This window comes from Erpetoichthys calabaricus, chromosome 17, assembly GCF_900747795.2.
Source record: "Erpetoichthys calabaricus chromosome 17, fErpCal1.3, whole genome shotgun sequence".
NCBI lineage: Eukaryota > Metazoa > Chordata > Cladistia > Polypteriformes > Polypteridae > Erpetoichthys > Erpetoichthys calabaricus.
Window position 1 is genome coordinate 80,546,958 of NC_041410.2, and position 25,559 is coordinate 80,572,516.

At 40.2% G+C, this 25,559-nt stretch overlaps 1 protein-coding gene across 1 annotated transcript in view; it reads left to right on the forward strand.

The window, feature by feature from the left end:
• LOC114667509 (FERM domain-containing protein 5) overlaps window positions 1-21,570 on the forward strand; it is a 389,463-nt gene extending 367,893 nt beyond the window's left edge. Inside the window, 2 exon segments of the mRNA XM_051920945.1 lie at window positions 60-166; window positions 16,787-21,570. Coding sequence (XP_051776905.1) covers window positions 60-166; window positions 16,787-17,382 — 703 coding nt within the window. The 3' untranslated portion in view covers window positions 17,383-21,570.
• The last annotated feature ends 3,989 nt before the right edge of the window (window positions 21,571-25,559 follow it).

Genomic DNA, 25,559 nt, shown 5'->3' on the forward strand with positions numbered 1-25,559 from the left:
TGAATGGATGTGAAAATAAATGATTGACTTCTTTTTCTTTTTGCTGTTTGACATCACAGAGCAGGCCTGGTCCCCAGTCGCAGCTGTCCATCAATCACACATGGGCCAAGACTGAGTAGTGTCCCCAGAACCCGCAGGAGGGCGGTCCACATATCTATTATGGAGGGTAGGTGACAACACAAGTAAGCAGGTTTCTGAGACGTTCCTGAGACTCTTTGTTGTTGGCAGGCGAGGCAGGATTAAAGAGGCACATGACCGGCCTTTCCTGAAGCTCAGGCAAATTACTTGAAGAGCACTTTGTTAGGTGTTGTTCCAGAATTTAAACTCAGAGCTAGAAGTGGAAGTAGTCAAGTTGCGGGTGACGCAGTGAGGAGTGGAGCATGAATGGTGTCAGGGAAGGGGTGCTTGGATACAAATATTCAAGTCAATTTTGAAATTGATATGTGAATAATTTAGTGCACATAAGAGTCCCTAAAATGAAAGTAAATGTACCTAGGTAAGAACCTTCCACTAGAATCAAGAAATGCTCTGAATCAATGTCTTTATGACTGGAACCAGCTCACCCCTCCACCAAACTGAATACCCACTTCACACCACAGCATGAGGATATCATATGCAGATCATCTCCCTTAGCTTCATTAACTGAACTACACCTGCATTTCCCAGAGAGCCAAGGATAAAGAATACTGGAAAAGCATTCTAGGTAAGCGATGGCGTTTAATCCTATAATAATCTCCAGTGTCCTCTTAGAATAAGGCAGTCATGGTGCAGCTCACGGGCAACTGGAATGAGCATGTTCTACACAGCTGCAGTTACGTTTTTCTGAAACCCACTGATCATATGTTGCAAGATCTTGATTCATGTGGTAGATGGCTCACGATGAGCTAATTTTTCAAAAGGAAATATACAAGTAGAGTACTGTTGGTTTATATGGAGATTTCCATCCACATTACATGTACGACACTGTGTTGTAATATGACACAGCCATATCATAAAACATGATAGATTACCAGGTTTTAAAGATCTGGTAGGTTACTCTCATCTCCATATCAGGTACGCACCTGGGCTCTTCTGGCTTCTTCACATGCCTCCTGCTTTATCCACTGGGATTTTTCATGGCAACCTGCTTTCATGTAACATCTCTTGTGCACACTTACTAGCAGTGCTCATTGTGTGCTTGGTGAGGCCCTTAGCTAAATGAAGCATGGAAGCCCCTTGTTTAAAATGTTACACAGCAATCAGCACAGTCAAAGACTGGGGCAGGAGTCTGCTAGAAGGATGAGCGCAATCAGAGGGACAGGGGGCTGTCCTAATAGACAGTGGAATGCAACAGAAGGGATGGTCACCCTCTGAGGCATGAGTGCAATCGAAGAGTGGAGGTATGGGGTCCATCAGGAGTGCTGAACACGTCTGAAGAGTGTGTTCACTTACTCCAGTGCCTAATTGTTATGTCAGCTTTCCTTCCCCCATCTTTCCCATTTTTGATGACAGGTTGAGCAGTTGGGGGCCCCCCTGGTGGTCACGGAGCTCTGTGCATTTGCTTACTTGCTTGTGCCTTGGGCTGGCTTTTCTCGCTACACTAAACCACTGTGCTCAAGCTCTCTAGAACTCTGAAATGAACAAAGCATAATGTCGTTCTCATGAATATTGCCTGAGGTCTGACATGAGTAAATTGAAGCCCATTTGGTCAAGGTGTAACAGTTTATAGATCACTTTGTTAAGTCTTTGGGTGAGGGTTTTACAATAGTATTAATTTGTCATAAGAGCATAAGAAATTGGACAAAATGAGAGGAGACCATTCAGTCCATCTAGGCCATTTGTTTAGCTAATAGCTAAGCTATCCTAATATCTTATCCCGATTCTTCTTAAAGTTGTCAAGGTTTCTGCTTCAACTCCATGTCTTGGTAGTTTATTCCAGAGTCCTACAACTCTTTGCATAAAGAAGGGCTTCCTGGCTTCAGGATATCTTAATTAATTTTCACAGATATCTTTGAATACATGATTCACACTTAAGCTGAAACAATGTTGTTGGACCTACTTTATCAATGCCTTTGGGGATTTTGAATAGTGCATTAGGTCCCCGTCTCCTCTGCTTGAGACTGAACAGGTTTAATTCTCTGAGTCTGTCAGAGTAGGACATCTCCTTAAGTCCTGGGACACACTTAGTTGCTCTCCTCCACACAGCTTCAGGTGCAGTCATGTCTTTCTTGTACTGGTGTGATCAGAACTGAACACAGCACTACAGATGTGGTCTTACCAGTGCATTATATAGTTTGAGCAGAATGTCCCTTGACTTAAATTCAACAGTTTTTATGATGTAACCTAACATTTTAGTTGCCTTTATAACTGCTTCTGTGCATTGCTTAGTCGATGAAAATGTTGTGTCATCATAAACTACTAAAACCTTTTCAGAGCTTGCTTCCTGTAGAACAGTGTCTCCCATCTTGTATTTATAATTGATGTTCCTGTTGCCCACATGTAGCACTTTTTTTTACATTAAACTGCATTTTCCAGGTGTTCACCCAGTTCTGAAGGTTGTCCGGGTCATTTTGATTTCTTTTTGCTGCCTCCACAGTGTCTGCCATCCCCCCAATTTTAGTGTCATCTGTGAATTTGACAAGTTTAGTAACTATACTAGAATCAATGTCATTAATATAAATCAGAAAAAGTAACGGTCCAAGGACAGACCCCTGAGGGACTCCACTGATGGCCTCACTTCATGTGGAGAGTTCTCTTCTGAGGGATGTGTCACAGAGGCTCAGCCAAATAAAGTTATAGTGGCATACTTCCTAATCCAGGGACAGGCTGTTATGATCTCTTCTAAAGAAATCAGGGAGCTCAGTGCTACTGCCTCGTCTTCATCGAAACTTGAAACATCAAGATGCATTAAAGGAATACTCCATCCAAAAATGATATTTTTACACAGTACTTACCCTCCATGTAGTTTGTTGAGGTGGCCAAGAAAAAAAAATTTATCTCATGTTTTCATGAAGAATGAAATAACAAAGCTTCTAGTATCATGGGACCCAATAGTCACCAACTCTGGACAATAGCAAATGATGTGAAAAATGTCCAGGAAAAGTAGCAAAAAAATTCTGAAGTAACTCTTGTCACATAATCCACATGTCCATGTTTTGTTTTATCAAAATGTGTGAAATACATGTACTTCTTGTTAAAATATTATTCCTACTTCCAGAAAACTCACCATAAAAGATGAACAGGAAAGGCACAGTTTCCATAATGCTGTGCTTTTGGGTTGAAGACAGGAGTCTTGATCAATTAATGAGAGGGAGAGGCAGATATAAAAATATATTGCTTTTGGGTGGAGTATTCCTTTAAAAATACCTCTAGACCAACACATTGTTCAAAGTTCTCCTCTTTAATTATGTGAAAAATGTTGAGGCAATTTTCTAACGATAAGATGTGCCACAGTCCTCCCTAGTTGCGGCTTTTGCACATGAGAGCCGTGTGTCCTGTTTCTTTAGCCAGTATGCCACTTGTTTACTTGGTGCTGCACACAGCCCTTAGTTGGTACATTTGAAATTCAGCTCTTTTAAGGAGGGTTGAAGCCATTTATCGGATTTACTGGACTGAGACGCCAGGAGAGAGGAGAGGTTGGGTTTGAGATGCAAATTTCTTTTTACTTTTTCATGAATCTTCTGGGAGGCAAAGCTGATGGTGTTGTTCTTTATGAATCCCTTGATTGCTCCACTTAATGCAGAAGGGTCATCTACTCAGCCTGCGTTAAGCGGTATAAATTCTCTTAAATTGCAGATAAAACAGCTTGTTGACAAGTAAGTAGATATTGAATCTCCATTTGGATGCCCATAAGCTAAGTAGGGAGAAACTAAATTTAACAATATTGCTTGTTATGGTCAGATATTGCTTTAGAGAGTATTCAGTAGATATTGTACTAGGGATTGAGACATAAGGATATTACTTTTCCTGATTGAAATTTATGCTGTAAAGGAAAAAATGACAATTCTTAAATTAATTGATTACAATCTGTCAAGGTTTGCATGGCACAGATCAAGGCAGGTTATGCATGATATTTCTAGGACAGGCCTCTGGCCGCCTGCAACTGTGAATCAGATTAGGCAAACAGAAGAATAAACAGAATAAGGCCTAAGGCAAGTCATGATTCTCCATCTATTCTTATTCACAACCTGCTTTTTACATCATAGTCACAAGGTAGCTAGAGCCTATGGCAGTGGCAGCATTAAGCAAAATGTGGGAAACGTGGAAAGGATGGCAGTCCATCAGTGGGCACAGTAATGTATGCACCTACCTCCTTCCATCCATCTTAAACCAGCTTTATCCAGTTCAGAGTTGTGAGTCGCTGGAGCCAATCACTGCAGCATTGTGGGCCAGGCAAGGTCAACGTTCTTTACAGGAGAAATCACAAAAGTTGCCTTCTCAGCTACATCCATTAACAGACAAAAGTTAAAACAGAGAAAAAAAAACAGGTTAAAACTTACACATTTCTAAAACATCATTAACAGCATTCAAATAAGAGTACGTGTTTAACTGCTTCGAACAATTTGACAGTTACGTTTTTACCTAAAAGAGTTGTGTGGTATATATGAAAAAAAATCTACACACAGTAGAATGTTTATTATCTTCGATAATCCATGTTAAAAAGCTGAATAGTGCTAGGAAGAAAGGAACTTTTGGGGTGTTTTGTGTGGGTCTTTAAATTGACTGATCTGCCTGATTTATTGAAGGACAGCTTCTGTGTAATGGAGGTCTATCTTCGGCGGAGATGATTTCCAGTTTCTTCAACATAGCCCTCTGACGAGTTTCAATAATTGTGGTTGCATATGCCAAAGCTTTTTTAAATTTTCATTTGTTAGACCACTAAATCAGTCAATGAAACTGAAAGTGGTAACAAACTAGATGACAAAATGAGGTCCTTGAGCACCTTAAATAGTTTTGAGTTCATGAAGGAGAAACAAGCACTGACTTTAATACATTTGGAGTATATTTTTTGTGACAATCTCCTAAGTTGGATTATTATTAAGGTGAGTTCCTATATATTTATATTCAGTCACGATTTCTACCTCCTCCCACAGAATAACAAATGTTCAACATACAGCCTTTTACAGTCAATTATCATTTCTTTTGTATTTCTGCCATTCAGAGTAAGAGAGTTCATATTGCACCAATTTACAAAACAGTCCACTTGTCTGAAGTAATGGCTTTCAGCATGGTCTAGAAACCTTGGGAACTGGAGTGATGATTGCCTCTTCCCGCAGCTCAGGAACAATACCAAAGCACAGGGACCAGAGGAAAAGCAAATGAGAAACTGGAGAGATCTGCTAGAAACAAGACTTTAGAAGCCATCTTCATGTGCCATGTAGCACCAGTGCCCTGTTGATCTGCACCTGCAGCTAAGATTTCTCCACTTCAGTTATGCTGGCCTCTAATATTGATGGAATCTTTACAAAGCATGTCCCTTACTTGAGCATAAGGCACACTGAAACCATGTGTGATAGATAGATAGATAGATAGATAGATAGATAGATAGATAGATAGATAGATCTTTATTTGTCCCCAGGGTGAAATTTAGATTTTTACACAAGCTCTTTAAATAAATAAATATATAGAAAATATATATAAACACACACTATGGTCTGAACACACACCAAAATGACTAACAAGGAAGATAAATTTAAAAAGAAAGAAAAAAAATTTGGCAGTCCCTTTCCCGGTATGTCATTACTCAGATGTACTGCTGTTAGTATAAAGGAGCCACCATATAGTGTTTTTGACACACTTTAGCTGAATACTTAATTTGCTGAAAGTCCTCAGTATTAGTGTGTCAGAGAGGGGATATGCAGCATTGTTCATAATGGCACTCAGTTTTGTTTTAATTTTCCCCTCCACGAGCTCCAGAGTGTGTCCCATAACTGAGCTTGCCCTTTTAATTAGCCTGTTGATCCGGTGGGTCTTTCCTGAAATGATGATTGTCAGAAGGTTATAGAAGATGTGAAGGATGTCACTTCCCACATTAAAGGAATTGCAGTCTCTTAAGGAAAAAGAGCCTCATCTGCCCTTTCTTATACTCTTCCTCTGTGTTCTGAGACCAGTCTAAACTGTCATTGATGTAGACCCCCCCCCCCCCCCCCCCCCCCCCCCGCCCCCAGGCACTTTGTAGGAGTGGACCACCTCGACATCAACTCCTGGAGATAGGGGGTCTTTGGTGCAGTGAAAGTCAATAACCAGTTCCTTGATTTTGCTGATGTTAAGTTGAAGACAATTCTTTCTGCACCAAGAAAGAAGTTCTCCCCCTGACTCTTCTCCTCTGTCACATCCCCTTATCAATACACCCCATAAGTGCAGAATCATCTGAGAATTTCTGCAAGTCACATGAGCTGCTGTTCCATTTGTAGTCTGAGGTGTACAGAGTGAAGAGAAAAGCAGACAGGACTGCTCCTTGTGGTGCTCAAGTGTTGCTCACATCCACATCAGAAACACAGTCCTTGAGTCTCACAAACTGCCCAACAGATAGTCCAATATCCAGGACACCATAGGCCAGGGGTGGGCAATGTCGGTCCTGGTGAACCGCAGTGGCTGCATGTTTTCGTTCTAACCCAGTTGCTTAATTAGAAACCAGTCCTTCCCAACCTTAGACTATATTTAATTTTAAGGCTTGTTAGTCAGCAATGTTAGATTCTTATATCGTGAATTCATCCAAATGATTTGAAGCCTACAATAGATAATTTTCAGTCTGTCAAATTATTCTCTTAAGTGTTTTATTAAACTAAATAGTGCATGATGAATCTACACAGGTGTAGATGGAAAAATGTTAAATGGAGAACTGCTGGCTTCTTTGTCATTTGCATCTTATTGCTAATAAGGTGCCATTAAAAATGTGAATGCAACTGTTGAAGACTGAAATAAGCAATTAAGGGTGGGGAACCTTAACAAGTGAGACCACTAAAATGAAACATCAAAATGTCACTTAAGCAATAAGTGCTTCATCAGCAATAATTGACTTCTCATTAAGAAACTGAGTTGGAACAAAAACCAGGAGCCGCTGCGGCCCTCCAGGACCGACACTGCCCACCCCTGCCATAAGCTCATCCACCTGCATATCTCTGAGTTTACACCTTAAGAGGGATGAGTGGATGATACTGAGGGCAGTGGAGAAGTCAAAAAGCATAATCCTCACAGTGCTGCCAGAATCAGCCTAGTGGAGCAGACAGATAATTGCATCCTCCACTCCAGTCTTTGTCCAACAGGCAAACTACAGTGGGTCCAGGTGGTCTACCACAAAAGGACTTGTGCAAAAGTTATTTAGTTCATCATCTAGGTCACACTTTTTTAGAAGCCAATCCTGTGATAGTTTTCAGTGCTTCCCACCCCTGCTTTTCATCGTTATCTTTAAACCACCTCTTGATTGGTTTTACTCATAAGTCATGTTACTTTGTTTAATTGACCTGTTAATCCTTTGTGTCCCAGTCCAGTGCAGGACATGATACGATGTACATAAACACACCCACACTTACACAGTCTGCACACATGACATTACTACTACAATGGTAGTATTGTTTCTACCAGACCAGTTTCAAGATGCCAGTCGATGTAGCATGTATGTCTACAGGATGTGATGTAAACCAGTAAACATGGGGGCACAAGAATGATGCCAATACCACTTTGCCAGTCTTGATTTAAAACATTTATTTTATATAGTATATCTAGGTCAAAGCTCTTCTTCTCCCTGACATGCTGAATCCGATTGCCTTGCCCATTTTCTGATCAGGTTCTGTTCTGTATAACAGCTACCAGAGAGCTGACCATCACAAAGTGCTTTATAGACTACACAGTGCTACTCATACCTACGACCTTGTACTTCCCAGCTCTCCCATGCCTTAAGAAGAACATTCCCTTATTCTAGGAAGTCAATTTATTCAGTGTGGAATGGCAAGGTCACAATATCACGCATGTAGCTAAGGGACCACTACACGTCGGTCAACGCTTGGACTCACACCTACAGTGCTGTGCTTAACAGCCGTCATGTGGTAGAAGAATGAGTGTTGAAACCTGGCTACTTAAACCAAAGCTGCCCAAACTAGACCCAGCTCCTGACCAAATAGATCAGTGGGCACTTTGAATATTAAGGAGGTTGTGACAATAAAGTTTATCTAATCTAAACAAAACAAAAAAAAAAAAACATGTCTAAAAATCCAAGCAGTAGTATGAATTCCTGACAGGGTGTGGATTGGGCTGTTTCAAATGATATTGGCTGGTTGGGGGGGGGTCATAGCCTGGCTAAATGACCCCTTGGAACTTGACCTGTTCCAAACTATTTCTAATTGGACAAAATTGACCCTGCGTGACCTTTCATTTTTGAGCATTTGTGACTTGATGAGCCGACATGGGTCATAAACACAGAAGATGGAGCAGGGAAGAGGGAGCCTGTGCACCACTGAGAGGCTCTGATTTAACCGTTTAAACTTTGCTTCATTGTTTCTGACCTGCCGATGGGACCAAACAATAATGTAAAGTAAAAAAAAAAATGCATAAAATAACTATTTTATCATTGTTATAATTAAAGTACAGTGTTTTGACATTAAAAGTGCACCTCTAATGTCACATTCCTTTCTTTCCTCAAATTTGTCTGAACTGCTGTGTCACAGCAACTCCTGTCCCAATTTGGCTTTCTAGAATGTCCTGATTCAATTCTGCACAATCTGATGGACAGATTATTATCCGTTAAATAAGAGGGGGGTTTCAACATTATGACATGACACAAAATTCCAATTTCTCTGGTTTCCACATTTCAGATTTTTTTTTTTTATTGTATAGATGTTTTTAAATCTTGCAACTATTGGCGTTGTAATTTGGATACACAGTATAATTTCTTTAACAATGCCCTTCAAAATGACACATGGACTGTGGGTCTTCAATAATGGATATGCATGCTATGGATACTTACTTGAAAAGAGTAACAGTAAAACTAGACATATTACTTGTAGGTTTTCTTTCTTGGTGTACCTGACACATTCACTGACACTTTTATAGACATTGGAAGTGTGGAAATAAGAATAACATTCAAAGTGCAATTTTTGGTAAAAACATTATTGGATTTTTCAACTTATTCTGCTGGGTACAGCATAACCAATTCTCCATCTACAAAAATAATGAAAGAGAAATGTCTGACCTTCATTTTGAGTAGTAGAACGTGAATATTGAGTGAAGGACGACAGAGTTACAGCCAATTAAATCAAAGCACAAGAAAACCAGAAAAAATGAGTCTGAGTTTAAAGGGTTAAAGAAGACTGGCAGAGTAAATCCAGAATTGAAAGAAAGGGCAGTTTGTTTTATATGCAAAGGAAGTTTGGCACTCTTCAATGGGTACGTCTGGGGGCATTTCTAACTCCAAACATGCTCCTGGTATTTCAGAGCTGCTAGGAGTGGCACGAACGAGGAAAGCTAATGAACTACAGAGTAGGGTGACCAGATGTCCTCTTGTTTCCCAGACAGTCCTGTATATTGATTGAAATTTAGGTCACTCTGCTTACTCTTATTAAATCTTTGATAACCATATTTTGCAGGGTGTGTTGTTTAACTTGAAAAATAACATCTTTTATTTTGTGACTATTGCTAGCCCCAAAACATACCCATACAAAATACTTGAATGTTAGAGAAAAATTGCCCTTGGCTTATAGCGCCAATTTAACTTGCAATATACAAGCAATGGCAGAAACAAGGAGCACCTCTTGATCATTGTCAGAGCGGGAGTCTCTCTTACCAAAGAGATCCGGGCAGCTTCGATGTACTAATAACGTAGCCTGTGTGATTTACACTAAATGTATAGCACAAGTTCAAATATGTTAACAAGGGTGAAACGTTTGAATGTGCATTTATTCTAATACAATTATGAAAATCCATACTTATACAGTCATGGCCGAAATTATCGGCACCCCTGGAATTTTCCCAGAAAATGCACTATTTCTCCCAGAAAATCGTTGCAGTTACAAATGTTTTGTTATACACACGTTTATTTCCTTTATGTGCATTGGAACAATACAAAAAACAAGAGAAAAAAAGCCAAATCTGACATCATGCACACAGAACTCCAAAAATGGGCTGGACAAAAATATTGGCACCCTCAAATTAATATTTGGTTGCATGCCCTTTGGAAAAAAATAACTGAAATCAAGCGCTTTCCATAACCATCAACAAGCTTTTTACACCTATCAACTGGAATTTCCGACCACTCTTCTTTTGCAAACTGCTTAAGGTCTCTCAGATTTGAAGGGTGCCTTCTCCCAACAGGAATTTTGAGATCTCTCCATAAGTGTTCAATCAGATTTAGATCCAGACTCATTGCTGGCCACTTCAGAACTGTCCAGCGCTTTGTCTTCAACGATTTCTGGGTGCTTTTAGAGGTATGTTTGGGGTCCTTGTCCTGCTGGAACACCCATGACCTCTGACGCAGACCCAGCTTTCTGACACTGGGCCCTACATTGGGCCCCAATATCTTTTGGTAGTCTTCAGATTTCATGATACCTTGCACACAATCAAGGCATCCAGTACCAGAGGCAGCAAAATATCCCCAAAACATATTAGAACCTCCACCATGTTTGACTGTAGGTACTGTGTTCTTTTCTTCGTAGGCCTCATTCCATTTTCTGTAAACAGTAGAATGATGAGCTTTACCAAAAAGCTCTACCTTGGTCTCATCTGTCCCCAAGATGTTCACCCAGAAGGATTTTGGCTTTCTCAAGTACATTTTGGCAAACTCCAGTCTGGGTTTTTTATGTTTCTGTGTCAGCAGTGGGGTCCTCCTGGCTCTCCTGCCATAGCATTTCATTTCGTTCAGATATCGACAGATAGTTCGAGCTGACACTGTTGCACCCTGCGTCTGCAGAACAGCTTGAATATGTTTTGAAGTTGATTGGGGTTGTTTATCCACCATTCGGACTATCCTTCGTTGCAGTCTTTTTATCAATTTTTCTCTTCCGTCCACGTCCAGGGAGATTAGCTACAGTGCCATGTGTTGTGAACTTCTTGATTATGTTGCGCACAGTGGACAAAGGAACATGAAGATCTCTGGTGATGGACTTGTAGCCTTGAGATTGTTGATATTTTTCCACAATTTTTGTTCTCAAGTCCTCAGACACTTCTCTGCTCTTCTTTCTGTTCTCCATGCTTAGTGTGGCACACTCAGACACACAACAGAAAGGTTGAGTCAACCTTTCTCCATTTTAACTGGCTTCAGCTGTGATTGCTATTTTTGCCAGCATCTGTTTCGTGCCACAGGTGAGTTCAAACGAGCATCATATGCTTGAAATAAAACGATTTACCCACAATTTTGAAAAGGTGCCAATAATTTTGTTCGGCCCATTTTTGCAGTTCTGTGTGACATGATGTCAGATTTGGCTTTTTTTCTGTTTTTTTGTGTTGTTCCAATGCACATAAAGGAAATAAACATGTGTATACAAAAATATTTGTAATTGCAACAATTTTCTGGGAGAAATGGTGCATTTTCTGGTAAAATTCCAGGGGTGCCGATAATTTCGGCCATGACTTTATATATGAATCAGTATGTAGCATACCCAAAATAATAAACATTAAGCTGACCTAATCTAATCTAGTCCTCCAACTTGCAGGGGTTGGTGGCAGGAATGGCACTCCAGCCATAGTAAAAACCTCACACTAGTTCATTCCATTCAAAGTAGTGTGGTGCCAAGGCGGCACCCATTGCACAGCTGCACTCAGGTCCTAATGTGACATCCTGAGGTGGTTTGTCGTGTAGTGTGTGCGGCAATGTGCTGTATCAGTGCACGCTCCCTACCCCCTCCTATGAATTTAACAAAACACTTGACTTCTCATAAAAGTGCTACAAGACTTCACCACAACATTGTTCCAGTAAACATTAAAGCGCTAAAGCTTTTGATACTGGAGGGTTTGTTAAAGAATGTCAGTTGGGGAAGCCGATTGCATGTGTCTTCATAAAGCCAGCCTACTCACAGAGATTGGCCTGTCATGAAATGCAATAATTTGCTGCACTCAGGATATGACACAGGAGAGCAGCAAAAGCACACTACTTTCTGACTCTTCATTTAGAAAGGGAGGAAAGCTTCAGCTTCAGATGAACTAATACATCACATAAATAACATTGTCAAACCCACGGAATCAAATTCAGAGTCATGGGGGGACTGGAGCCAATGCAGGAAACAGCCCTAGAGTGGACGCCAAGGCCCATCCACGTACATACACCCACACTGACGCTGGGCAAGTTTGGAATTATCAGTGAGCCTAACTGGTTCATGTCTTTGGTAGTGTGGTTGGAAAGCCCACATACATAACATGCTCAAGCCCACCTAATTCCTATCCCAGCAGCAGCAGGAGAAAGGCAGGAGCCAACCCTGGATGAGGATCCACTTGCTGACCCATCTGTCAGATTTGTATTACACACACATTGGTATCCGACACACTGACGGGACTCCCTATACCTTCAGCCAGTAATGATTTCTGTCTGGCAGGGCAACATTTCATTCGATTTAATGGGTGTGACCCATGGCCTCATGTTTCAGACCTTGTGCTAAACAGTCCTTGGCAAACAATGTCACACATCCTGAGCTAATGTCATGTTGTTTTAGCCCCAGAAACTACTTAACCCATTTGGTCCATTATAGTGTCACAGTGCCAGTTTTGCTAGCATCGAGGACACAAAGCAGGGCTTCACCTGCACAAAATTACTTTCACTTAACTAACGATAATTCAAATATGTCACAACATTAAACAAAATGGTCACACAGAATAAATTTGGCAACAGTGAATGGCAGAGCCTTCCTCAAATGGGCATCACAATTTATTTCCTGTGTTTAGAGTGACCCATGCAGGGAATCCCTGGCTGAAATTAGGACATGAGAGCCGTTTGGGGGTATGGGAGGGGGAGGGGGGGGGTTGTCCTCACCTCCTTCTCCTTTTGTCTCTGCGTTTCATACCCTTGTTCTGAACACTTCACTCCCTTCTTTCTTTTGGAATGGAGTGACCAAGCCCTGTGCCATTTTTAAGGTGATTTCAGAGATGCAGTCAGTCCCAAGTACACATCTTTGAGCAGCTGGACAGTTGATATTGCTGTGTGTGTCTCAGCAGATTTCCCTGTAATGTGACACAGTGGCCTGCGTCCCCATGTGTGCATGCCACTCAAGGCTCTCTATTCCTGGAGATTAGAGTTGTGGACTCACGCAGCCACACACATACAGAGAATGTAAGTTTTAATGTGGGTCTACAGGAAAATCTCCCAAGTTGTAAATCAGAGATGTTGTAATGAACATGCCACTAGGCATCTGTGCTGGGCTTTTTCCTTTACCATCACACCCTTCATCCACATTCCTAGTAACCAACCACCTTTGTCTGATACTTCAGTTACATTTCATTTGGATGTTTATCTAACTGTGAGGATTTACTGGTTACATTTTGTGCAAAAGAAAGAAAGCAAAAAGAGCACTAGAGGTGATGGCAAAATCTTAAAGAAGAAGACAATTGCTTCACTGAACTGGATTTGTGCCTTGTGCTTGTGTGGCTTCACCCATTCTCCGACCCTCCAAGCTGCACTCCACTACCCCCTCCACCACTAAAGCTGTTATTAATATCAGTTCTCAAAATAGAAGCCCCCTCTTCACTGGGCTCAGATACACCTCAGGCCATTTAAGTCAAACACCTTCCAAACAACTGCTCAGTGCTGGCCTTCTGTACTGACTGGCACCATGGTCAAATGTCTAATCAAAATTAAAACCAAGGTGAACGTTCACCTCCGGATGATTAATCACTGCTACCGGGATGTGAGAGTACGTGTTTTGAGCCTTGGACCTAGGATCTTTGGGAAAGAACTTGGAAGTCTGCCACTTTTTCCAGCTCTGGTGGCTTCAGGAGACATTGACCATGCCACAGGGTTACCACACAGTTATGAAGAAGCTTACCAGTCAGTGGGCCAACCAGCACACATCTCTACAGGTGAGAGCTACCTGACTTGCATTTAACGACTGCCCATCTCATAATGATGGCAGATTAAATTTGAAAGTACCTTCTTTACTGCATGCTCCTTACTGGTTCACTCTGTTTAGGTAGGAAATGAAAGGATTTTATTAGTAGCACAAAGTGGCCCTTAAGTGCAGTTAGCAAGAAATTAAAGAGGTGGCACATGTAAAATAAGAGGAGATGTTACACATCTTGATTGTTCAGAACTCAAACTGAAATTTTAAAGTACGTCATCACTGCCTGAGCCTGTTTTGGTGTATAGTGTATGTGTGCAATGTAGAAGGGACTGAGATTTTATTATTTCCAACTAGAACTACTACATTGAACTAAAACCAAATTTGGAAGAAGCCCTCTCCTGTGCTCAGACATGCCAAACGATGTGCTTGTATTCTGTTTGTGCTTGCTGGAAAAATTGTGGAATACAGTCAGGGCCGGATTTTCCTATAGGCTAACTAGGCTTCAGCCTAGGGCCTTAAGATCAAGAGGGGGCCTACATTCAAATTGTTAGCAAAATTTTATTATCTCTCATGTAATTTACAAACTTAAAAATGGAAGGTGAAAGGGCCTCATAAGTGGAATAGCCTAGGGCCTCTTTTCATATAAATCCGGCCCTGAATACAGTAACAAATATATTTAAAGGAAAAAAAGGTTAGGGGTAGGCTTAGAAAGGAAAAGAAAAGACACTTATTCAGCTGTATAACCTTCATAAACTGTACATACAGTAACAAATATATTTAAAGGAAAAAAAGGTTAGGGGTAGGCTTAGAAAGGAAAAGAAAAGACACTTATTCAGCTGTATAACCTTCATAAACTGTACATATACTGTAACTATAAATGTATAACTACTGTGAATATTCTGTATATAATATATAATAAGTATATATATATATATATATATATATATATATATATATATAAATAAATAAAACACATATTAAATTTGTATTCATACATTAAAAAAAATAGATTGCTTTTAAGGTACTGCCTGCTGCAGCAAACTTCCACTGAGGAATGATTGACAATTTTTTCCACCAACCAGCATTCTTTTTTCTTTTTCAATCCCTCCCCACATTTTTCCATACAGTCCATGCCATCTTTGCATGCTCACGTCTTCATGCTGTCACCTTTCCAATTTTTCAGCTCATCATCTCTTTTCACTGTCTGTTGCTTGCACTACTTTGGGACCACCCTAGTAAACACTGCCTGGGGGCTACAGCTACATGCTTAACTCAAACATTTGTCCTTGCCAAACAGTGAGGCTGAAGGTCCAAAAGTTTGAACCTTCAGAGGGGTCTGATTTAGCAATAAATAAATAAATATAGTAATAATATATCTGAAAATTCATGCAGAAGATGTTGGTGGTCTGCTAACTGACAAGGAACCCAAATTCTTTGTGTTTTTTTAGATTGATTAATTACTGTCTTCTGAAAAATATCATTGACTCCTTATGGTTTTATTAAGACTGTTGAGTTATAAGTGTATGAAACATATGGGTGCTTGTTTCCTACAACGTAGCATGGAAAAAACAGTGGATAAAAGCTGCATTTCTCATTAAGGGTATAAAGCTCCATTTGTTTCCACCTTGATATCTTGAAAGGGATACTTAGGAATTGAGCAGCACTCTTTTATTATTCTTAAAAGCCACCAAAATGGAGAATAACCCTAACCTTTCGGCTACAGTTTTGAAGCTGGCAATGACACCCAGGCTACAGTAGAGTATTGGTCTTAAGTTTGGAAACTTGGGCTAAGCTGAAGCTCATACTTTAGACCTATTCAGGACATGTCAATGGGTCATTTTGAACAACTGCTGTGACCTCATTTTCCCTCACCACACAATTAGCAATGGCTGACTGAGAGAATCTTATACTTCTCATCCAACACTGACCATAAATTCTAAAGGTGGGGTAGGCTCCTCGTCCATCTCATTGGATCCTTTTTTAATTGCACAACACATTTGTTCAAACACATCTGAAATGTGGTGCACTAGACAGTTTGTTTTACAAATGGACAACCATGTATTTGTATTTCCATTATTCACCAATTCTATGAATACACCAGTCACATTTATTAATCAGGGCAGCATGGTGGCACAGAGGTATTCACACTCCGGGTCCCCCCAGTGCAGACTTTGCATATTCTTCCCGTGTCTGCGTGGGTATCCTCCCAAAGGTTGGGTAGATCAATGGTACTAAATTGGCCCTGGTGTGTGGTTGGTGTGTGTGTTCGCACTGCAATGGACCAGCACCCACGTTTGTTTCTGCTTTGCACCCTATGCTAATGGAGATAGGCTCCAGCAGCCCCCACGACCCTGTTCAGGACTAAGCAGGTTAGACAATGACTGAACATTTATTAATCTGTTTTGTAATTTTATATTAAGTGCTTGTTTCATGTATTTTTAGCAGTGCAGGTGACACGCTCAGTGTGATCAAATAAATAAGTGTTGGAGATTGAAGTGGCCATCTTGACATTTACAGTCCACTGTGGCTTCAAGGCTGTGTGTGTGTGTGGGGGGGGGGGGGCTTGTGGCTGCCATATGGATAATGTCAATATGTATGTTGCTGAAGTTTAAGGGAAGTTGCAAGTAGGAATTTCACACTGCCTGTATTTGTTTGTTTAGCGGATGCAGCTTCATGATACACTCATTTTGAATCTTTGCCTAAAGAGAAAGGTCCAGCCTTATTCATTAGGATGCAGGATGGAGCCACTTGTGCTAAACCTACACCTTAAGATAGTGCAGTGTGTGCAGTGTGCTCATCATCATCTCCTTCCCTCATTTTTCCCCTTCTAGGACTCGAATCCCTGCGGGACAGCGCCCACTCCACACCTGTCCGCTCCACTTCTCATGGAGACTCATTCATGCCACGATCGAGAAGCCTCTTGACAGACAGCAGTGAAGGTGCTGCCATCATATCGAGTGAGGCATACAGCCCTTTAGACAGCGTGCTGCCTACGCCTGTGGCCGAACACAGTCTGGAGCTGGCTATTGCGAGGCAAACCAATGGTGCCCCGTGCAGCATTGAGGAGGAGAAGGAGTCGGAGGCCGGAACCCCCACAGGGAATGAGGCTATGGAGTTCGGGGGTGACGGCAGAGGATGGGGTTCGGATGCTGCTGGTGAGGCAGGCTCCACATCCATGAGCGAGGTGGAACAGGTGAATAAGTTTGTTTTAAGTGTCCTCCGTTTGCTCCTTGTGACCATTGGACTCCTCTTTGCCTTGCTCCTGCTCCTCATCGTTCTTACCGAGTCTGACCTTGATGTTTCATTTTTACGTGATATTCGACAGACCCCCGAGTTTGAGCAGTTCCATTACGAATACTTTTGTCCCCTCAGGCGATGGTTTGCCTGCAAGTTCCGCTCCCTGGTCGGCCTGCTCATTGACACGTGAAAAAGGGTGTGTATCCAAATGGCGGGCCCCCCGTCGGCATTTGAGGAGACGCTAAGCCAACTGCTGCCACTTTCCACCAGAGCGCGATGCCACGCTGCACAGCGCCATCGGATCATGAACCCTAGCTTCTTACATGACACAACAGTTCCCTCACAACACCAGACTCTGGGACAGACTTTGGAAGATGTCCAATTTTTTTTTTTTTTTTTGCTTTTTTAGTTCAATTCTTGTTTTATTTTAATTTCTTTAAAAAAATAAAGTAAAAGGGAAAGATTGATTTTAAATTTCAGGTCATTTCAGGAATTTCTTTTTCAAGATGGTGCACAGTTCTTTTTAATGCTTAAATATTTTCGATAAAAAGGATACAAAAAAATCAAAACGAAAACAAAACAAGATGCCTTTATTTTGTATTTATGAATTGTGACAGGATTTTTGTTTAATGTGTCATGTGCACAGAGATGTTTGTGTGTTGCAAATCTGTTGTTGTAGCCGCCACATGAGAAGAAAAGCTGCAAGTGGAAAGTGACTGACCGACCCTGTGAGAGGGTAAAGGGATTCCCAGAATTCTTTCATTCTCTTAATTTTTTTTGTGTCTCTAATGTTTTATGTGTTGTTTCTTCAAAGATTTTTCAGTAATAGCAACTGTATATTAAACTTGAGTAGGGGAAAAAAATAGAAAATGGGACAGGCCTTGCAGTGCAGAACACGGGCGTGCTGTGAGCGGTCTGTCCTTTAACAGCCTGTTACGGGTGGAGCAGGGCAGTGGTGTTCGTGCGGTTAGGGGACGGTCTGAGGCAGGCTGTTATTTTTAGTTGGAAGGTAACATCTTTCTCTTGTAGGAGTTCAATTCTGTGTAATTCGTAGCAAGCGATGTAGTAGAAATAAAGTTTAAAAAAACAAAAAACAACAAAATAAATTAGTTGCACTGGTGTACTGTTATGTGATCTAGCAGTGTCAGTAACAGATAGGCAATCCGTTCCTGCTCCCCCACTAGCCTCTAGAACCCGTGTAGCTTGATGTGCTCTTTTTATTATTTCAGGCTTTGGTTTAGTGCAGAAACAACATGGATCGGAGTTCCAGCTTTCTAGACACTGTACGTTTCCTAGTGCGTCTGTTTTAAAAGTTGTTAACTTTTCCCACTTCAGAGTTAATCCAGTAGGCAGTGGCGTTGTGAAAAATAACTAAAAAAAAAAAAAAAAAACACATTTTCTGTGAATATATGTTGGTGAGTGTTTAGCTCAACATCGACAGAACCTTCCGTTTTTAAATGTAAAATGTTTTGCCTCAAAAAAAAAAAAATGCTGTACTTTTTGTACAAAATAATTTGTTTCCTAATATATTTGACTGTTTTCCTTGTATATTTTAACAAACTGAAATGTTATTTTGTTATTAAAAAAAATATATATACACATATATAAATTAAAAATTTTGCCTTTTTAGCTCAGTGGATTACTGGAGAAATAAGGAAAAGAGGTTTTATAGTCTGGGATTCATCCAGGTTGAAAATTCCTATTGGAAGATGGTTAATCTTTGCAAGCATTTTGTTTTTAAAAAGTGGGAGCTTTGCGAGCCTGAAATTTTATTTTTGTGTTGTTAACGGCTCATTCGCACAACAAGGCGCCCGGCTTCATCTTAGCAGCTTTGCAGTGCAGTGGCCATTTATCTTGAATTTGTTTGAGTCCTGGTTGGCTGTATAACTGACCGCAAGGAGGCCAGTCTGCAGCTGCAGAGCTCTCTAAAATGCACCGGAGGCCTCCGGACCCAACAAATCCTTCTTTGTGCAAAGCTGCTTGATTTCCACTGTGCTGCAATTCACCCCCTCCTATTACACACACCCCCCCCCCCCCCCCCCAAAATGGCAGCAGCAGCAGCCCCTGCAGCAGATAAGTTAATACAAGGAGAGCTAATGGAGAAATAACATTTCTTTAATTAATCAATCAATTAATTAATTAATTGATGGCAAAGAGTAGGAAATGATTTATCACCTGCAGTGGCTGGAGCAGCGTCTTTACCTAGATGTCCATGTGTCCTTGGGGTGCGTAAGGATAAAGTCCGCAGGTTCCCCATAGTACTAAAAAGCAATAATGTGGCACTTGGAGATAAAATTCTGGATAAACCCTAGAACCAAAACAAAAAAAAAAATTAATAAAGGGTAAATGAAGAAGTACATTTTATATAAAGAAAGACTGGAGTGTATTTTTGCAGGAGCTGTGGAGTAAAATGAAAGTGTGGATGTAATCATTTGGTGGGCTTTTTCGCATTAGGCAGCTGAAGGCACCACAGAAGTAATACATTGGGCCTGTGTGTGCTGAAGTTCTGTCAGCTGCATGTAGGTGGGTAGACAGATGTGGCCCTGCAGTCCCAGCATGTAACCAAATGAAACACAAAATGTCAAATTCTGTTTTAACAAGTGTGATAAGTCATAATGTGGCCAAAAATAAATAGAAAAAAATTCTTGGCAGGCATGATTAAAAAGGGGATTTGCTATCCCTCTCAGTCATAGTCACCAAGAGAACAGATTTGCTCCATATGTGCATCCTCAGGCAGGCCTACAAGAAGCTGGTTTCACCCAGATCCCATTTTCTGTCGTACATACAAAGAGTGAAATTCAGTAATAAACTTTTATTTTAACAGACTGAATTGAACTGTTGAGCTTTTGTCCAGCGTGACACCCGTTTTTAACTCGCGTGCTCATCCACCTTCTGAAACTGTTTTATTATATTGCAGGACTGTAAAGAGCCTGCTGGACTGGAAATATCAGGTGTAAGGCAGCAACAAATCCTCTGCAGCCTGCGAGTGCATTGTGGAGCAAGCTCACAATCATTGCCAGTAAACCTAACACACATCTTTGAGATACTGGAGTAAACCAAAGGAAGCTTGCCCAAGAACGTACAATCACCGTGCAATCCAGCAATGGGCCAGGATTCAGACCCTGATCCACAGCAGTCTGACTCAATGTTAAACACCTTGCAACATTTCTATACAGTAAATTGATAAACAAAGGACAAGCAGTCTTGATAACACTCAAAGGGAGAGAAAGGTGAAAAGGACAATCTAGGAAGAAAATGAAATACAATAAGCTGACAAAGGAACAAATAGCGAACTCCAAATGATCTAACATACAAATAAAAGGAAAAAAAACTGCAATAATAAGAAACACTTGGGAGTTAGAAGTTAAAAAGACTTAACTGACAAACTGCCATTTTAGTTTTCCATTTCAAATATATGATACAAAACCTGTGACTAAAATATATATTGAAAAACATGCCTCATGCTAATTAAAACAAAAGCCAAATGTCTGTAGGAATATCAACATTTACTGCTGATCGGGACCTCACAACATACTTTAAAATGTGAAAGGGCGACTTCCAGAGGGGATAAGAAAAAATAAAAATATTCTGTATGCCAATGCAGCTCTTCACGTCAGTGTCTCTCTCGCTCTCTTTCTGGACTCTGTACTTTGCCATTTCTCTGTCCTCACGAGTCCAGACCCATCTGGGGGGCTCTTCTAAACTTGTCCAGCTTGTCACACAGAGAGAGTGACAGTTCTAAGAGGAACCGATGTAGCAGACATTCTGCATCTTCACAAGTGCAGCTCAAAAGGTGTCCACTTGTGAAACTTACACAAAGTTGCAAAAAGCATGCTTCAGTGTTGGTGACAGTGGTGGTCTGTAGCTACCTGAGACATCTCCACTAACAGGTGAGTTATCATTCCTACTACTGTTACAGCTGCTGCAAGAGACCATCAATGAATCTTCTAAACTATATGGCAGCTGTCCTCTCTGATACGAATATATGACTGTTAGAGCAGTCAGCCTCTCATAACAAACCTCCAATCACTTTGATTGCAATTAAACAATAATGATGTACAGTAAGGGGATGCAAATATTAATAATAATCCCTACTCAACACAATCAGGCTAAACGGCTGCCATCATCCACCATTTACAGAGTTTGGCTACAAATTAGATTGGCGTAGGATTATTGCTCCCACTTTAATTGGAGACATGAACACTCTGCCTAACTAGAGTGAATGACAAATTACAAAAACCTCAATCTTGATCGGCTTGTATTTTAACATTAAATTGCCTTAAAGATTACTTTATGGAATCTGATCATCTTTGTCCCAAAATTGTCTAAAAGAGTTGCCTTACCCTCTGTGCAATTAAAAAAAAAAAAAGCAATAAAATAGAGAAGGGCGAGCTGAGGCTGTGGGGCCACGTGATGGCAGTGCATCAGCGTCATGTCTTGTGGAGGTGGGAAGGGAAGGGTGAATGGATTGGCCTTGGATAAAATCATTTAAGACTGATCAGGTCATTTACTCATAAAATAATTTGGACTTGCTTTTAGGATCCTGGTTTAGGTTTTGTGTGGTTTTGGTATTTTACCATAAAACTTATGCAATCTTCAGTTTCCTTGTTTGTGCTCTTCTAGAAATAACTGATTTCTTGGTGTTGTGCTCCTACCTCAGTTTGTAGTAAATTTCCATTCTATGCAGTGATTTGAACCAAGTGAAGTAGATCTGTGTGTGTGAAAAGATGCAGTAACTCTTGGTTGCCAAAAAACGCAAACAAACAAAAACTTCAAGTGCACCGCACATGAGACAACAATCCAAAATATCTAAAGTAAAATATGGGTCAAAATCAGTCAGCTGTCCTACGTTTCTGAAAGTTCATAGACTGGGTTGGCCACCATGTACTGAATGGCACCAGTAATTTGTTCTGTTCATCTCGGATTTACAATGCTTTTTTTCTAGCATAAAAAACTAATGTATTTATCAAAATGACCTCAGCTCGAGTAAGTCCTTTACTTATTTTTTTATCAGCTTCTTTCTTTAGTGTATTTGTAGCAAAGAGGGAGGGAAACTTAGAAGCTTTGCTCTCAAAATCCCATGTCTACTTTGCTCCAACCACAATCACCCCACAAAAAGACAAAGAGAGACTGCATCTTTTATAAAGAAATGTGTGAGGTTGGAGAAATCAACTATAAGATGCCATTGTTAGTAATACAACAGGAAATACTGTACTTAATGTGCCAAACGTCGACTTCTGACTCATTCCGGTATCATGTTTGTAGTAACCCATAAATATGGAACAGTATATGATATTGTTTCTTTCTGGTAGTCCCTTGTACCTGGTGCCATATAAAAATATTAAAACTTGAAATAAAAACTGAAATCATGTTTAAAACATTGTTTCGTTTGTCATTGCTTCCACATGTGAAACACATCCATGCCTGACATCTCTACTACGCTTTGTCACAATGTGAATGGTGGCTTTGAGTTAAAGTGCCAGGATCTTGTCAAAAAAAAAAAAAAAGCTAAGGAAATGGCACAGCTGGCATTTCTTCAGTTGAGGTTGTGGGCTGCCACTGTAGGACTGAATCAGAGAGGAATACAACATTCATTTCCCTACAGTAGGCAGTAGTGTTTGTTAAAGCCATGTGAGCATGATTTAGTATTCCAAAAATAGCATTACTGGATTTCTTAACTAAAACTACAAATGAAAAAAGAAAAAAAAAAAAAGATTGTGGCAAAAGATAAAATCATCTTTACCTGGTACTTGTAAGCAATAAACTCGATTGGTGTTATTAGCACAAGCCAGGTTCATGGGAGCTTTGAGAATACATCATTCAAAACACAGAATACCGAAAACTTAACAAGAAACCAAGATTTCTGAGGGCAGTGCTCAAACAGGAAAACTTTCAACTTTGAGAAATTCAGTGTGGCGTAAAATCAGAACTAGTGGACTATAAAAGGTGCAAGTGCACCAAGCAGTCGATGTAACTTTCCACGGGGTACTTCTCAGTATGGTCACTAGCCACGTAATGTTCACAATCCCCCTGGGAATTCCCTTGCATCACAACACTGTACTGTACGTCTGTTTATATATTATGGAACAGCTGGAGTCAGTATGAAAAGGTGAACATAAAACGCACTGATGGGGTGTCCCACCATGACCAAATAAATGCAGCTGCTTTTTGCTCACTCTGAAGCAGGTAATTGGAGACAAACCAGCTCTCTCTGAAACTTTAAGGTGAAGCACCCATGAACTCTTAAATGGGGGAGGGAATGGGAGGATAGTGAACACAGAAAAGGGTACTACATGGTGGCAAGGTGATTAACAGCCCTGGTAGACCAATCTATTTAATCTAAGGGAGCAAAAATTACAAAATTCATGCTTCAAAAAAACTTTACACATCTTAATATAACCTAAATGTCTTCATTTTATAAATCTGCTAAGTCTACTGCTGGGTCATAACCATGGATATTTTGAGGGTCTGACTCTTCTGTCAAGCCAACATGCACTCAGAATTTGTACATGCATCTGGTAAAACATTATTTATGGTATACCTCATTACAATCTTCTTTCTTTTAAGCCAATCACTGAAATGTATGTTATTCATGCATTTCCAATTTTATTTTGCCTACTGATCTAATTCTTACTTTTTTTGCCATATCTAAAAACAATTCAATTTACTTTTTCTCTACTGTTGGATAACTCATCAAAATGAGACCAGGTATCTGTCCTTGAATTGGAACAGAGATTCTTAAATTATACACAATTAAAATTTATAGATTTAGATTTGATATGTGATGTGTGCGTACAGTGTTGAAATGTTTAACCATAATTTTAGTACAATTCAGTATATCTTGTACTTGCTATTAGCCAACTCAGTAATAGCACGCACAGCACTAACCTTTGAGATGGCAATTGATAAAGAACTGAACAAACTAGCAACAGCACATGTGGTGAAAGCTCTTGCTTGAAGTATAACAGACTTTGATAGAATTGTGTCACTGTGGCATCGTGTGATGATGAAGAACATATAAAAGGGATGGAGCTCTGAGGAAAGGACAGACATACCTTACCTTGGCATTCTCTGCTCTGTCCGATGTCTCTCTGATCCTGCATGCAGCATTATAAATAAATCCTCGATTCTGTGAGCTAAATTATTAAGCCTGTTGTTTTCCTTCCACAACAGAGATACCAAAATCCAATTCTTAAAAGTAGTTCTTTTTCCTCAGCTTCACTCTCTGCAACTTGTTTCGCCTTGCGTGAACGACAAAGGTAATTAGCAATACTGTATGCTGAAGCTACAGGGAGACTACAAGTTTTTTCTGGAAACAGTTATCTAAAGAGTAAAGTTCTTTCCACACTAAAAGGTAAAACAGGTTAAAGATGGGTTTTGGCTGTATAGTCAGGTGGTGAAAAGGCACAGAAATAGCATATGAAAAATAAACATTCAATCTCATTATACTGAAATATGAATCAAATAATACAGTCTATTAAAAATAGGAACTTGGACTGCAAATACAAGTCAAAATATGAACTGTGTGATCCAACATTAATTGAACAAGCCAGCACTCAGGACCACCTGAACGTCAGCAACTATTCTCAGACAAACTTTGGTATTTTTTTAAAAATTACTTCTATATATTGATCTTAACTCTGTATCTTGTGGACTTGAACCTTGTTACATTCTAGGTCTTTCTTTTAGATTACTAAAAAAAAGGTTTGTTACAAATACCTTTGGGAAGTTAATTAACTCAGGGTATTTAGGATTAGAATGGACAATAAAGCACAAGAAAGACAAACACTTATTGATTATTCATGTAATCTTTGTTAATTTCATGTCAAGTCTGACCTTTAAGGTTGGAATGCATGCGGTATATAACCAGCTTGTTATTTATGTATTCCTATCTAAGTTTGCAGATGATACCAAGGTGGATTGCCAGATAATCTTGAACCTGCTGAATCAGTACAGAGGGACTTAAGACAGCACATCTTCTTTGGAAGATTTATGGCAGATAAAATTTAATGTAAAATATTATATACAGGAAGTATAAATGTTAGGCTTGAATACACAATGGGTGGACTGGAAATTGAAAGTAAACATTATGAAAGGGATCTAGGAGTCATAATGGACTTGTCACTATCAACTTCCAGACAGTGTTTAGCAGCCATTAAGAAAGTAAACAGAATGTAAGGTTATATAGCATGGTGTGTTGAGTAAACGTCAAAGGAGGTTATGCTGAAGTATTAACACATTTTTGTAAGGCCTCATCTGGAATACGGTGTGCAGTTTTGGTCTCCAAGCAACAAAAACACAGACACAGGAGCGCTAGAAAAAGTCAGGAGAAAAGCTACTAGGCAGAGTACAGGACTGGCAGGGGGG